This window comes from Podarcis gaigeae, assembly GCF_964106915.1.
Source record: "Podarcis gaigeae genome assembly, chromosome: 7".
Taxonomy (NCBI): Eukaryota; Metazoa; Chordata; class Lepidosauria; order Squamata; family Lacertidae; genus Podarcis; species Podarcis gaigeae.
The window spans coordinates 80,287,073-80,303,098 of record NC_139683.1 but is presented as its reverse complement, the minus strand read 5'-3'; the positions used below and the strand labels follow the sequence as shown (position 1 = coordinate 80,303,098).

The window sequence follows — 16,026 nt, the reverse complement described above, 5'->3', positions numbered from 1 at the left end:
TGCAGGCAACCCTTGTAGCATCTGTAGGCTCCCTGCTGCCCACTGAATGTTGGAAAGCCCTTTTGCAAACAGCCATGTACTGTGCTTTGAAGTCCTTGCCCACCTGTCAGATTTACCCCTCCAAGAATGGAGAGCTGAGACTCTGGCCTATAAGCAAAAAAAGAAAAATTCCTATCCTTGCCATATATAAAGTGTGTGTGTGTGTGTGTGTGAGAGAGAGAGAGAGAGAGAGAGAGAATGATGATGATGGATAGAGGGGAAGGAGAGAAGAGAAGAGAAGAGAAGAGGAGAGGAGAGGAGAGGAGAGAGAGAGAGGTTATTTGTCCACTTTTGCCTGCCCACTGCTATATCTGGCCTCCAACCACTTCCCAAAAGCAATGCCCCCAACCCAATGCCCCCGGAGGTTGCCCGTTCTGGTACATCAAGGTTCGGCGCGGTGCATCACAAGCTGAAGCGTCTGTAACCTGAGGTATGACTGTAATTCAGCACAGGCAGTTATGTGAGTCATCTGCCTCAGTCCTTGAATACAGGCTATGAGGCTAGCCGGTTGTATCCTTAGGAGAAGTGAACTTTATCACTTTGTCTGTGTCACCTTTCCCCCCTCCTTTTCCTTTAACCTAACTACCTCTGTTCCAGCTATCTCTGTCCCCAAGATTAGAGTGGGTGGTGATACTCATGTCAATTGTAAATATATTTTTCTTTTGTAGGTTTTTCCTTATGTGCTATCTGTTTGTGAACTTGGCATGTGCAGTTCAAACTCTGCTCCGTACACCAAATTGGAGACCTCGTTTCAAGTATTATCACTGGTACGGCATGTTCTTTACAAATTTATTTTTTGAAGGAGAAAAACAAGCATTTGTTTTATAGTACTATGGTCTTTTTCAGTTTAGTAGAAATTGTATTGAGTTGTGTGTGTATGTGTGTGTGTATGCGTGCAAGAAAGCTGCAAGAGAACACAAAATACCTATAAGAAACAATGGAAAGAAAAATGGATTTCTGTGTTGGTTATTCAGTTGTTTCCTATTAGGCTATAGAAGAACAGGAGGGTAGATAAATGCAAACAAGAACACAAAGATAGCTGCTGTTAAACAGAGTATAAGCATGAGTAATAGATTTCATGGGACAAATTAGAATGTAAAGAAAATTAGAAAGGGTTTCCCCCACACATTTGGCCAGTTATTTATGTTCAGAGCGAAGCAAATGAGAAACTGGATTTATTTATTGAGCTCTTGTCATAGCATAATTGTCACCTTTTTGATGCCATTTTCACTTACAAGAAAAGCCCCATGCCAGAGCACAGGCTTTCCAAAAGGGGTTCAGGGACGAGCATCTCAGCCTCTCATGCCACTGAGACCCCAGGCCATGTGCCCTCTGGAGACCCTCCTCCCCCCCTAGAGGTGCCTGAAGGTTCTGCTGGGGGGCAGGAAAGGGGGCGCAGACAGACGGTGAAGGTTTTTGCTCACCCACTGCTTCCCCTTCTTGGTTTGCATGTCCCAGAGCAGCCCCGTGGCTGTTCTTGACCATTTGCTATGAGTCAGCTAAGCCCAGGCGGCCTAAGAGCTCATGGCTGAGATGACGAAGTACGAGGGGACCAAAGGCGGTGGCAGCTGGAGAAGGAAAGGAAGGGGCCTGTGGCTTAACAGAGCCTCAGAAGTTACAACACAACAATTACACAATGAATTTTTGGAGTGAAAAAATAGGGTGTGACTATTATGTGGTGGCTACAACTATGCAGGAAAATATGGCATTGTTAAAACACTAGTGGGTTGTATTGTACATTTCATAATTCATTTAGTACAGGGAGATTGGGGCAGGAAAATGGAAAAAACAGAAATATGCCACCCACCTGCCTGTTTTTCTCCCCCCCCCCCAAAAAATCTGGGGTGACTCGTATATTTGTGTGTGTATTTGTGTATATATAGAGATCTACTTGTACAGCATGAATGTTAACAACTTGTGTTATGTGTTTCTTTTAGGACTCTCTCATTCTTGGGGATGAGTTTGTGCCTTGCCTTGATGTTCATTTGCTCTTGGTACTATGCTTTGGTAGCCATGCTAATAGCAGGATGCATTTACAAATACATAGAATATAGAGGGTAAGAACACACATTTATCTGATCTTCAGTTCTTCAGTGTAGTTGCTCAAACAATAAATTAAAAAGGTACATTCTTCCTGCACTTCCTTGCATATCTGTATAACTTCTATTAAATTTCACCCAAAAAAACGAATACCCCCCCATCAACTTCTATAGGAAAAGTATGTGTGTTTTCCATATCTTGTTGGGGTTTTCAGCAATTTTCTGGGCTAGAAGTGTGGAGGTTTAATTAAAGATATTGTTTACATAACCTTGCATAAATGCCATTTAACTGCTACCCAGTTATGTGAGTTTGTGAAATACATGAATCAGTGATGTTCAGATTTCTTGTGTGCTTTTCAAAGTCCTTCTGTGATTTTACAGTAAGGAGAATAGGGAGACAGCATATGTAGTTACATGACCCAGCTACTGAAGTTGATGCTACTTTACCCTGTTTAAATTTGTGTAAATATAAATAAATATATCATTGGGTTCACCAGCCCTACCCCATCACCTGGACTCATATTTAAAAATATATGAATTACCGTATTTTTTGCTCTATAAGACTCACTTTTTCCCTCCTAAAAAGTAAGGGGAAATGTGTGTGCGTCTTATGGAGCGAATGCAGGCTGCGCGGCTATCCCAGAAGCCAGAACAGCAAGAGGGATTGCTGCTTTCACTGTGCAGTGATCCCTCTTGCTGTTCTGGCTTCTGAGATTCAGAATATTTTTTCCCTGGTTTTCCTCCTCCAAAAACTAGATGCGTCTTGTGGTCTGGTGCGCCTTATAGAGCGAAAAATACGGTATGTATAGGAGGGCTCATGCTGGCATGGCACGTGGCCGACCTAGGAGATTATTCCACAAACTGGGCACCAGTTGAAAAAGGAACCAGTTAATATGAATATGCAGAGGTGCTCCCTCTAGGAACAGTTATTAGAGTGGGATCAAATTGGGATGATTCAGGATGCAATACATCAATAACGTGTCCTGGTCAAGCTTTTTGACATGAACATGATGCTCTGTGCTTGTGCAACTCCCCATTTGTTTCAGTGAGGCATGAAAGTTCCTGGCAGATTATGTCGTGTAAGTCTTTGTCACTTGTATCTGGAAGCCCAGTTCATCCATTCCAGTTGCTTCATCATCTACTAAAGACTAAAACATAGATCAGGACTTAAAGAGGATATAAATTGGCTGCAAAGTAATAGAAAATTCATTTTTCTCGTTTATTACTTTCATCCAATATAATCTAATTCCAAACCCACCAAAATAAATTAAATTTCCGGTGTTTTGTAAAAAGTTCTCTTACTCATACGTTTTCATTTAAATGAATTCACCTTTACTGTGTTTCAAACACTTCCACATGAAAGCAGTGGTTCACATATATTCTTTCATGGATTTACAGTCAGGTAGAATAGTTTTTTTTTTTAAATAAACTGTAATTGCAAAGTTGTGTCAGTCTGGACCCAATATATTTTTGTGTATTATCTTATGTTTAGCAAAACAATAGAGGTATTATCATAAACATACAATTTTTTTGACTCTCCTTTTTATTTCTTCTTTTAAGAGCTGAAAAAGAATGGGGAGACGGAATCAGGGGATTGTCCTTGAATGCTGCTCGTTACGCTTTGCTTCGGGTTGAACAGGGTCCTCCTCATACTAAAAACTGGAGGTAAAATTAAATGCACTATATTTAATAAATCCATTAAAGTTGCAATCCTATTCCTAATAATTGGAAGTAAGCTCCATTAAACTCAGTTTTTAAACTTGCTTCTAAGCCAGGCATGTCCAAAATCCATCTCGGGGGGCCTAATCTGGCCCGCTGGTTGATTTAATCCGGCCCCTGTGGCAGTATATGTCGTGGGGTAAAACCCTAAAAAAAGCTCAGCAACTTCAATCCTAAAAAAAAAAGCCGCAACAACTTTGGGGTAAAATTGTAAAAAAAACTCACCAACTTTGGTCAGCCCTCCCAAAAATTCACTTCATCAAATCCGACCCTCTTTGAAAAAAGTTTGGGTACCCCTTTTCTAAGCAGACATGAGCTAAGTCTGATCCTGGTGTCCCTAGTTGTTGAGATTAAAACTTGCTGCTGTCTAAATAGTCCCATCCTGTATTATTGGAGCCTCAAGAGCAGGGGTAGACTTCCATTTATTGTTGGACTTGCAATTCCCATCAGCCTCAGTCAACATAGCCATTGGCCCAGGATTATGAAAGCTGCAGTCAATCAACATTTGGTTATCTCTGTACTAGAGTGTGATGGAATGTCAGGAACTGGTTTTCTCTTCTCTTCTCTCTCTCTCTCTCTCTCTCTCTCTCTCTCTCTCTCTCACACACACACACACACACACACACACACACACACACATTGTTGTCATAATCCTGCATTATATATTTCACTAACCCCAAAGTCGTCTGTGACTAAACTTAACTGTCAGGGGTCATTTACCTTTTTTATCAGCTATTTTACTTACTTACTTACTTACTTACTGTATTACTTCAGGCCACAAGTCTTGGTTCTTCTGAACTTGGATTCAGAGCAGGTGGTAAAACACCCACGGCTCCTTTCCTTCACCTCTCAACTGAAAGCTGGGAAGGGTCTGACCATTGTGGGATCTGTCCTTCCAGGAATATACTTGGATAAATTCACAGAAGCTCAAAGGGCTGAGGAGGTATGTATTAAAAACACAGCTGCAGTAATAAAATTTGCAAATACGAATAGCTTGGATTTAATCGTTTTAGAAAGCACTGATTTTTCTGCTATAATATATTCTGTAATTTTGACTATATTTAAGCATGTTGGGAAAGGGTAGTCAAAATATTTTGGAGCTTTAGGTGCACTTAAATGATGACATTTGTTGGATCTAATTACTACAAATGCGATTATTTATGATCATATTATGTCATTGCTTTAGTGATATAAATCTAGAAAACGCTGCAGTGAAAATGATTTATTTTTTTAAAAAACCATGGGCTAGAGATTGAAGTAGTTAGTTAATATGTACTAAGGTGCAATACTCAGTCAGGGATAGTGCTGAAAAATGAATGGAGGAGAGTACGAGGGAGGAAAAACATGTGGACTCAAACTATTAACCAAAGCCAAGGGATTATAAAATGTTCTGGCCTCGGCATCCATTGTAATTAATGATGTATCAAAAGGATTTTTACAAAGATGATTGGAATTATATTCTCTAATGAGTTATATAAATACTTGTATATAATGTTCATGCAAGACCATGACCTTACATTGGTTGGCGTGCTGTGTGAGAGAATCATGTAAATGCCGCTTATTATAACTGATATATTTTTTTTTGAGGGGGAGACAAGGTAGTTAATAAAACCAACATCCTCATATCAGCAGCACTGGTCTTCTGTTTCCTTTGGTGAATATGAAAAGACTTACAGAGTTGGAGAAACACAGTACAGTGGTACCTCGGGTTCTGTACTTAATTCGTTCCGGAGGTCCGTTCTTAACCTGAAACTGTTCTTAACCTGAAGCACCACTTTAGCTAATGGGGCTTCCTGCTGCTGCCGTGTCGCTGCTGCACGATTTCTGTTCTCATCCTGAAGCAAAGTTCTTAACCCGAGGTACTATTTCTGGGTTAGTGGAGTCTGTAACCTGAAGCATATATAACCTGAAGCGTATGTAACCCGAGGTACCACTGTACAGTTAACCTGGATTATTGTTGGATAATCAAGAGCCCCACATTACTGAGGTCATTAATGCCTTGCTATTTGGAAAGGTGGGATTGCAATCGGATTTGAGGTCAGGGTTCCATCAAATATATTCGTTGAGATAGTTAGCTACAAAATATAGTCCCAAAGTGTCAGAATTCCTGCAGATTTCAGCCATAAAATTAACAGAATAATAAGAAAAGCAATTCATGAAGCCAAAGCTTTGTAATGAGCTTTACACTTCATTTTATGAAGACGCTAGGAAATGGGTAATTAGTACCTAGCTTGGCAGTCCTAATTCTTTCTTCATTAGTTTCATTTTTTGAAATGTTAAGTCCTTCCAAAAAGTAAGCTTGGCTCTAAAAAGCTCACATAGAGATCTTCAGCCTGAACTAAGATTATCTTTGGAAGAGCTGTACACTAATGGGGAATCTAATGTTAACACAAGCATTGAGTAGCCAGACTTTTGTCTTTTGAACTGACTTTTGCTGTCAGTTCCATCTATTTTTTAATAGAATATTTGAGGGTAAGTCTAAGACAGACTTTCTTTAATAAGCAAAAGAGAAAATTAGGGAAGAGCAGGTTTGCTCTGCCAAATGCACTGTTCTGCTGGCTTCTGGTTTAACTTGGAGGAATTCTAAAATTAATATTAGAATTGGTAACATTGCCTTTTTGGTACCCTTTACAGTTTTTAATCTTTGTTTTTTGCAGGTTACCAATATGCACTGGCATATACGTGCATTGATTAAACGGTAGCATAAAAATGATGCAATTGTGTCAAGATCCTTTTTTACACTGCAGTTTCAGTCTATAAGCTTGTACTGGTGCACACCCGTAAGCCTGCAAGAAAAAGAAGATGTAAACTGAGAACTTAAGCAAACTGTGTATGCTCTGTAGTCTGTACAATGCCTAGAGTGGGGTGGGGAGGAAGATTGCAACACATTTGTGCCACTCCACAAGCAAAATCAGTAGTTCCATTAATTCTCCCCATCTCCAGCCCGGAGAGGGATTTCAGCACATTTTGTCTTTCTCTGGAGTTCTGATTCCTTCTTATAATTCTTCCTTCTACTAGCTTATACTGGTTTAATCACGAGGCCTAACAACTTTCTTATCTTTCCATCCTTCCTGATTCCTCAACAGTTTACAGCATTAGCTCCTGCGTATGTGTTGTTACGTCATTCTCTTGCAAGCACAACCTCCACATTCCGACTGTCACTTGTTCAGCCCTTCTGACATCTGACACTATTGGCTGTGCGGCTCCCCACTACAGTTAGAAGTATTCTCCTTTTACCTGGTTTGAGGCTGCGCAGGCTCCCTGTGAAACTAGAGCAGTAAGCCAGTGGGAACAACTTCTGCATGCTGGGGGTGCGCTGTGACATTTAAGCAGGCCAGCTTTGAAGTTGGATAGTACAATGCAGAGGACTGCTGTGACTCAGTGACCCACCTCTCATATTGATGGGTTCGTTGCTCTTGAATTTACGATTTTATGGCTTTCCTTCCCTGACATTCCTCCTTTGGGTACCTTAGGCATACTTTGGGTCTAAGTAACTCCATTACTTCTTGTCGCACCTCCAGCCCTTGTGTCATTGGGTATTCAGTGTGACAAGAGGAACTGGATGAAGAAGACTCAGATCTTATATAATTTTATATAATTTTGTGTTTAATTTACCAATTATTTCAAGAATACCTTTAGGCAGAATTTTTGTGTGGGTATCCCATGCTTTCTCATTCAAAGTGCGGTATAAATTAAAGGTTTGCTTTATTTTACATCTACTGTAATGCACCTCCTATATGATTGCAGACTGACTTTTTTTTTGTATTAAGCACCAAAAGTCAACATTATGTTTTTGAACAAAACTGTATCCAGGAAGACTCAAAATAGCTCCTTCCGTGCAGCGACAGAGCTTGAAATCGGACTTCGCACTGCAATGTGCAATTAGAATGAACATAAGATCATTTGTGGCTTAGTGCTTAAAGCAGAACGCTTTATTCTTGGCCTGTGCAAGTCAGCATTTACTTAAATGTAGCACCCTCTTAATATTTAACAAGGTATTGAAGCTCAGAGGTCTGCCTGGAGTGATTCCCAGAAACGAAAGGAGATGGCTCAGCGGTTTGTAAATGGTTGCCGAGATGAATTTTTAATCACAATAGTTTGATTATTTAAAAACCAGTTACTCTATTGTATTCTGAACACAATTTTACCATTGTCCCTTGCTAATGGAAAGATAAAAGTTTTATTTACTTTGAATAAACACTGTATACATACAGGTTGTGCAGCAACACGTTCTCTGAGCAACGCCAAAAAAAAGTAAAATGAAAAGAACAAAAGGAAAGACAGCATAATATAAAAGCTTTTTAGCTCACAGAGGAGGTAAGGCCAGCCACACCTTAGAAGCCCAGTGTCTTAAGATAACAAAAACATAACCAAAAAGCCATGAAGAAGGCACCAACTGAGCCTCTCTTGGGAGTCTGTCTGGGAAGCATCAGGGTTCCTATCTATACAACATATATTGCTAAAATTATTCAAGAATACAGTGGTGCCTCGCAAGACGAAATTAATTCGTTCCGCAAGTCTTTTCGTCTTGCGAGTTTTTCGTCTTGCGAAGCACGGTTTCCCATAGGAATGCATTAAAAATCAATTAATGCGTTCCTATGGAAACCGCCTTCAGACCAGGTCCGGGGACAGTCTGTCCCCCGACCTCTTCTGAAGGCCGGTGGGGGGCGAAAGTCTTTGCTCCCCCCCGCCTGCCTTCCCGGGACAGTCTTAAAATGCTGGCGGGCGGCAGCGAAGCCTTCGCTGCCGTCCCCCAGCATTTTAAAAGCCCCTGGGACAGCGGAGACTTCCCGGGGCGATTTTAAAATGCTGGCGGGCAGCAGCGAAGGCTTCGCGGGCAGCAGCGCTGCCGCCCGCCAGCATTTTACGATCACCCCAGACAGCGGAGAAGTCCTCCGCTGTCCCGGGGCGATTTTAAAATGCTGGCGGGCGGCAGCGAAGCCTTCGCTGCCGTCCCCCAGCATTTTAAAAGCCCCTGGGACAGCGGAGACTTCCCGGGGCGATTTTAAAATGCTGGCGGGCAGCAGCGAAGGCTTCGCGGGCAGCAGCGCTGCCGCCCGCCAGCATTTTAAGATCACCCCAGACAGCGGAGACTTCGTTTCTCCGCTCTCCCGGAAGGCAGGAGGGGGGGGAGCAAAGACGTTTGCCCCCCGCCCGCCTTCAGAAGAGGTCCAGGACCTCTTCTGAAGGCCGGTGGGGGGCGAAAGTCTTTGCTCCCCCCCCCGCCGCCTGCCTTCAAAAGCCATCCGGGATAGCGGGAAGCGCTTCCCTGCTATCCCGGACTGCTTTTAAAATGCTGGCGGTGGGGAGCAAAGCCTTTCGGCCCCCGCTGGCCTTCCTGGACCTCTTCTGAAGGCCGGAGGGGGGGGGAAAAGGCTTTGCTCCCCACCGCTAGCATTTAAAAGAGGTCCCCAGAGATTTCCCTATGGGCTTTCTTCTTGCGAAGCAAGCCCATAGGGAAATTCGTTTTGCGAAGCGCCTCCAAAACGGAAAACCCTTTCGTCTAGCGGGTTTTTCGTCTTGCGAGGCCTTCGTCTTGCGGGGCACCACTGTAAATGCAAATCATGCCAACGATAGCTTTAAAACCAGGAATAGCTCTGGCCTGTACAGATTTTCTAGCTTTAGAAAGAAGCTAAGGCTTATTAAGGTTCCATCAGCACAGATTTTCCTTGTGCAATGAAATCTTCTCCCGCACTCCCCCCATGCTCCCCCTAAATATGTTCTGGGGGTTCCCCCCACCCTTCAAAGCAGATTTGGGGATCACTGGGGGAGAAAGGGGGAAATTCCTGTTGTATTCTCTTGCACTAGTTTTTATTAGGGCAAATAAGTTAGTTGAATACAGTGTCATATTATATGTAATTAGTAGTCCACATCACAGAAGAAGATTGCATATCTAATTATTCCCATTCTTCTCCTCTTATCTATGAAAATGGATAGATTTGCACCTTATTTTTAAGTAGTAAATCTAATTTCCAGGTAACAAAGGTGATAATTAGTTCAGTAATTCATTTTCTCACTTTAGGCCTTTAAGTGTTTCATTTAACACTTTCCCTCTAATTCAACCTTGTTATTTAATAATGTTAAATATCAAACTGGTATTTCTGGGAGTAGTTTAATAGTCATTGTAATTGGTTAGAATTGTGTGACTTGGTGGATAACGATTTAAATGTCTGAAATATAACTTAGTAGGAAATCCTTATTTCAAAAGAGAAGCCTGATTTTATTGCCGGAAATCCTGCTTGCTTAAGTTTCCTTCCTGTATGTTTACAGCTGAACAATGCAGAAACCCTAATAGAACTGTCCACAGTATTTTAGGAAATGCTCCATGCTTTAATACTCTGTTATGAGTGTTTATAAGTATTCATGTCTCTTTTATCCCAACAGAATATTCGATCTTTAATGGGAGCAGAGAGGACCAAAGGATTTTGCCAGATTGTGGTATCATCCACTGTTAGAGATGGAATTTCCCATTTGATTCAATCTGCTGGCCTTGGAGGGATGAAGCATAACACAGTCTTGATGGCATGGCCTCAGTCCTGGAAGCATACTGATAATCCTTTCTCTTGGAAAAACTTTGTTGGTATGTGTGGCTGTACAAGTTATACAAATCATATTCGCAACATGCAATATAGTAACATCTGAATGCTCAAAATTTCCAGTATGAAACAGTGCCCTGAAACAGAGGTTTTGAAAAAAGCATTTCACAGATTGACCTTAGTGTCCTCCTGGAGTGGCGCTGTCACACTGTTTTATGGTGTCCCATTCCTAATTGTGGGGTCACTTCCAGAGAAGAGCATTGGATGATTTCTGACTCCATGGCCTTTGTGCTGTGGAGTCTTGCAGAGTTTTCTTCTTGTGCCTAGTGCTATTTAACGCCTGTATGATCTTGTGCCTTGGGTGAAGGATGGGCCTCTGAAAATACAAAAGCCAGTCAACCCTGACTCAAGTAATTATTTAAAAAATGCACTATGCCAGGGATGTCCAACAGGTCGATCACAATCTATTGGTAGATCCCTGGGAGGTTTTGGTAGATCACAGCCGATCACTGGCTCCATTTCCTTAGCGGCGGCAAAAGAGCATCCGTCCCTGCCCCCCGCCCTCCATTCTTGAATGATCTCTAGCTGACTGTCTTCTTAGTGATCTTTTGATTTTCCCTTTTATACCTTAAAAAAAAGCTCAGCAACTTTGACCTGAACCGCCCCCAAAAGGGGCAGTTTTTTATTCTGTGAGTAAATCACAGTCTCTTAGTTAGACGTCCCTGTACAGATAACCTGCAAAGTGTACAGGTTATCTACATTTAATTATTTTGTGCATCACTGTGGCACAGATACAGCTCAGACTTTTATTAAACCTTAAATATGTCCAACACGACAAGAACCAAACTTCAGTGGTACAGATTCTGCTTTGCTTGCAGACTATTCCAGGCTCAACCCCAGGTAGAGTTAGGAGATCTTCCTGCTTCGAATGCTGGAAAGCTACCGCCAGGTATTGTAGACAATACTTACTGAGCTAGACCAGTGTTCAAACTTTGTATAAGGCAGCTTCTTCGGTTCCTAACAAGGATAAAAAATTTTAAAAATACCAATAGTGTTTTTCAGCAGTCCTGTTTCTTTTTTCAGACACTGTTCGAGAAACAACGGCTGCACAGCAAGCCCTTCTAGTTGCCAAAAATATAGACTCTTTCCCTACGAATCAAGAGCGTTTTAGTGAGGGCAACATAGATGTCTGGTGGATTGTTCATGACGGAGGCATGTTGATGTTGCTTCCTTTCCTGCTGCGACAACACAAGGTACTAGCCTTTCTTTCCTTTGGGAAACTTTGCTTTTAAATGAACAAGTGTTAAGCTCTTTGAGGCTAGGAACTTTTGCATGTGAAATCCTATAAAGGATCCAGATAGTTCTGCATAAACAAAACGACAAGTAGCCCGGACATGAGATATAGTCAGTGCAGGATCTCTTTGTCTCATAAACCTTTGGAGTATAACAGAAGGCCTGATTTTCTCTTACTGAGAAGTGTTTCTGTAAGCATAATGATGCAACATCTGAAGTCATCTGCATACAAAGAAGTTCTAAAGGCTGGAGATTATGTGCATGAAGTCACTGTCTTCTTCCTCACTTTCCTCTTGTTGGACTTCTTCTGGTAGTGGAAAGCTTATGAGAGATGGGCATTAGGCAGGAATGCAGTGCTACACTGTTAGCAGTGCTAACAGCAGAAAACCACAGTAAAGAACCATCAGCAGTACATTGCCAGCTATAAAGTTATGAGAAATCACTTCCACATTAGTAAAAAAAAAATGTTCTCTCCTACTGACAGGTTTGGAGAAAATGTAAAATGCGCATCTTTACTGTAGCTCAAATGGATGACAATAGTATTCAAATGAAAAAGGATCTCCAGATGTTTTTGTACCATCTTCGAATTAATGCTGAGGTCGAGGTTGTTGAAATGGTAAGGTTTTTGATGCACCCAGTTAAGCTTTCATTAAATGTTTGTGTTTATCCTTAGCTGAGGAACGTTATTTAAGATGTCCATTGTGAGAAAAGATACCTATGTGTAATTTAAAAAACGACAACAAAAAACAGCCTTCTTTTAGTGAGCCCCAAAGCAACTCACATAATTGTGTGTGTGTGTGTATGTATGCCTCAGGGTTGTGGTTTGTTTCATGCAAACAAACCCTGAGCTATAACCAAGATTTGTTCTTCTCTCACCACTCAAGCTTGTTTGTGGAGACAAATCTTGAGCCTGGGTTCAGACAGCACAAAAAGCCAAGCTCTGATTTGTTTTGTCCATGGCACATATTTCGTTTTAAATCAGTGTCTTAAAAAAAAAGACACTTAATATACTCCCAATCCAGATTAGGTTATGATCCAGTCAGGGCTAAGCATATTCACATCCTAATGATTTCAGTGGGAAAGTTAAAACAGGTGTCTCACTGCAGTTAAACTGACTTGATCGTGTCCATTTATTCTTTCTTCCACCCTGGTAGAAATCTGAATGCTCCTTTAAGAGTTTACATCTGGCTGCACAAATGAATTGCCAAATTGTGGCTGAGTGGGCAGTCTTTTCAACCACTGCAAGTTAGACTTGAGGGACCCTTTCTTCTCTAATACTTTCATCGTTTGTGGCTGTAGTCCCAACAGAGAGGAAACTGGCCTCTATTTTAGCTCCCTCTACTGGAGGATTTAGTTGAATAAGGTTGGAGTATGTGTGTTTATATCCATCTGAAAAGGGGACAGAGGATGAGAGTATGACTACAGAAAGCGCACAACTTACTTGGGAGTTATATTCCGGGGAACCCACGTGAAGCCACAATCATGTATAGACAAAACACAATGGGTTCAATGGCAGATGGGTTTGCCAAAGTCATTTCCCCAGAACCGCACCCCATATCTTCCCCTTTCCTTCTTCTTTTTTTTTTAAATTGCCAAGTGCATAAAACTGAATGTGTACGAGTTAAATGCACGTAAATTGCGGGCTTAACTGCATATGTAAACCAATTAATATTTGTCCAAGAATCCATTATCTTCATAGTGTATATTAGCTCTATATTTTTAATGAGGAAATGTGCAACTTTATGTTTCAGCCACATAAGTTGCAGCAGAACAGTGGAAGAATGTGTTGCCCCCCCTTCCCCCATTTTGAGGGTCGGTTAAATCATCAGGGTCTACATAGACAGTTTGCATCTATCTAAATAAAAATTAGCAGAATTCCTCATTGCAATTTTAACTTAATGCTTCCTTTTCCATTATTTTTTTTTTTTAAATTATCATCTTTCTTTCTTTCGTTGCTTTTGGGGTAGTCTCAGGGGATTGACCCAAACATCAGGGCTTCTGGAATATGGTTTCTTTTTATTGCAAATAACATTTATTTATTTTTCCAGTTTGAAAATGATATTTCAGCATTTACGTATGAGAAGACCCTTGTGATGGAACAGAGATCTCAGATGCTAAAGCAAATGCAGCTTTCTAAAAATGAAAGGGAAAGAGAGGTAATCCATTTTATTTTCTTATTTTCAAAAATAATGTATGATCAAACCCAAACTCTGGTGCTAATTAATGAGGTCAGCCAGATGGGTGGGGTATAAATAATAAAATTATTATTATTATTATTATTATTATTATTATTATTATTATTATTACCTACAAGAGCAGTGTCATTTATATCAAAGAGGATTCAATCCACAAGTACATGCTTACGAAGGTGAAGGTCAGAAATGGTTATAAAATACAAAAAATACAATTTTTGTTCTAATAAAAGACTTTAGAATATTATTTTCACTGAAAACATTAAAGGACAGCACCGATTTGAAACAAGAATTACCCTATCTAGAGTGGAGGCCTAACCTATGACTTCCAAATCCCTTATATCAACATTTTAGTTAGCCGGCTTCTTCAACTTTTTAACAATGGATTAGCAGACAAATTTTCTTTTTAAAGAAACCCTTGGCTCTTTCACTATGTCCGTTGGGTTTTCGGATTTTCAGATTTACTCTCATATTGGAAAACTAACTTAAGCACAGAAAGCATCATATGGTGGGGAGGAACACCACTGCACTCCTTGCCTCAGGTCAGCATCCTTGCTGTCCCTTAACGGGAGGTGGGGGCAGTAAGGAACCTGCCACTGCAATCCATTATAAGTTACCCAGTGCAATATCCATTGTTTAGATGTACTATGCTTCCTTCTGTTGTTTAACTAGTGCCATTGTATTTTATGAGCTAATGATATGCTTTTTCCGGTTGTGCCTGGTGACCTTCCTGTCCCAGATTCAGAGCATCACTGACGAGTCTCGTGGCTCAATCAGAAAGAAGAGCCGCTCTAGCCCACAATGTATTGGTCAAGATGTAGACAATCTGCTACCTAATGACATTCAGGAGGAAGAGGTAGAAATTGTACCCACCTGACTGTTCCCTTCCCATGACAACACTTACAGTGCCATTGTAAACCATAGCTGTACTAATTACTACCACTAACCTGCTCTAATTCTTACTAATTACACTATTATATGTAGGGACTACCATTCCTACGGTATAAAAGCAGATGCGTTTTTTAAAATAAAAATTTCAATGTGCAGCTTTTCAGAATAGACCATTCTGAATCTTCCCCCCCACCCTTTAGTTGAATCACTTGGTTGAACAACATGGTATTCAAGTCTTATGTTCATAGGGGAAGGCCCCTGAATCTGGTATCAGTACTATGTACATTAAAGAAAGACTTGTGGTACTGCTCTCCACACAAGAACACACGTGTTCAAAATTCTGAGTTTCCAGGAAAGACAGAAATTTGGAAAGTTGTTTTCAGAACTTTCCTGGAATAAATCCAGGAAATAAATAAATAAATGTTCATAAGCATTCTGCAGTTATATTTATTGCATAGGACCACCAGAATTGTCACTCTGAACCAATCAAACAAGTCTAGGCAATATTTAACAGAAATATTTAAAGGCTATGCAGGTTAGCACTCAAGACACTCCCTTCAGGAAACATACAACAATAAGGTTCTTTATTTTTTATAAAAAACATGATCTTTGAAATTAGAAGCCAAATCACTGATCACTATCTACCACAATTCCAATATTTATGAGAAATCTCAAGCTTTATCACACTCAGCTGTGTGCAAAATTGTAGCCTTTCTCGCATTTTGCTAAGTTCCTTAGATTTAATAATGGACGGCAGCAATAATTTTGTGTTTCTGAATCTTGATTGTTCATATAGAAATAATGATCTACAGAAATAATGTTCTACAGAATGCCATGATACATTTTAAGCCCGGTTATAATTTTAAAAATGGCGTAATTGAAAAATAAGATAAATTGTGGATAAATGGTACTCTATAATTAACCTTTGACAAGAGAAATTTAAAAGATTAAATTTGAGATTTGAATATTGGGAAATTTTAATAGACAAATTAAATTAAGTTAATAATTTGCTGGTAAAACTTATGAGTTTAGAGAGTAGGAACAAGAGGCGTGAGGAAGTCCAAGGATGTTTATGAAATGAGGATATCTGAATTTTGTATATTTTTTTATGTATCTTTATTGTCAAACAAAAATTTAATAAATATTATATATATAAAAAAATTAAAATTTAAAAAATGGCACTTCAAGTGTGGCTTCTTGTGTTCAAACCCAGATGTCCTAATTTTAGTTCTTAGCAATGTGGAATGTCCTTTTGTAGATCACCTTTAGTAGGTTCAGTGTAGTTGTGTGTTTGAAGTGATAACAAAATAATCCAAA

The 16,026-nt window shown here is 40.3% G+C and overlaps 1 protein-coding gene across 3 annotated transcripts in view; it reads left to right on the top strand.

The window, feature by feature from the left end:
- The window catches only part of SLC12A7 (solute carrier family 12 member 7), a gene marked incomplete at its 5' end in the record, with an annotated part of 97,170 nt that overhangs the window by 71,662 nt on the left and 9,482 nt on the right, over positions 1 to 16,026 (top strand). For 2 of the 3 annotated variants that reach the window (XM_083749680.1, XM_083749679.1), the window contains 9 exons: positions 708 to 806; positions 1,977 to 2,096; positions 3,639 to 3,743; positions 4,572 to 4,740; positions 10,182 to 10,377; positions 11,417 to 11,586; positions 12,111 to 12,242; positions 13,675 to 13,782; positions 14,558 to 14,674. In XM_083749680.1, the coding sequence (XP_083605806.1) occupies positions 708 to 806; positions 1,977 to 2,096; positions 3,639 to 3,743; positions 4,572 to 4,740; positions 10,182 to 10,377; positions 11,417 to 11,586; positions 12,111 to 12,242; positions 13,675 to 13,782; positions 14,558 to 14,674 (1,216 nt within the window). The remainder of the gene's footprint in view (positions 1 to 707; positions 807 to 1,976; positions 2,097 to 3,638; positions 3,744 to 4,571; positions 4,741 to 10,181; positions 10,378 to 11,416; positions 11,587 to 12,110; positions 12,243 to 13,674; positions 13,783 to 14,557; positions 14,675 to 16,026) is intronic. The other variant, XM_083749678.1, reaches the window with a different exon arrangement.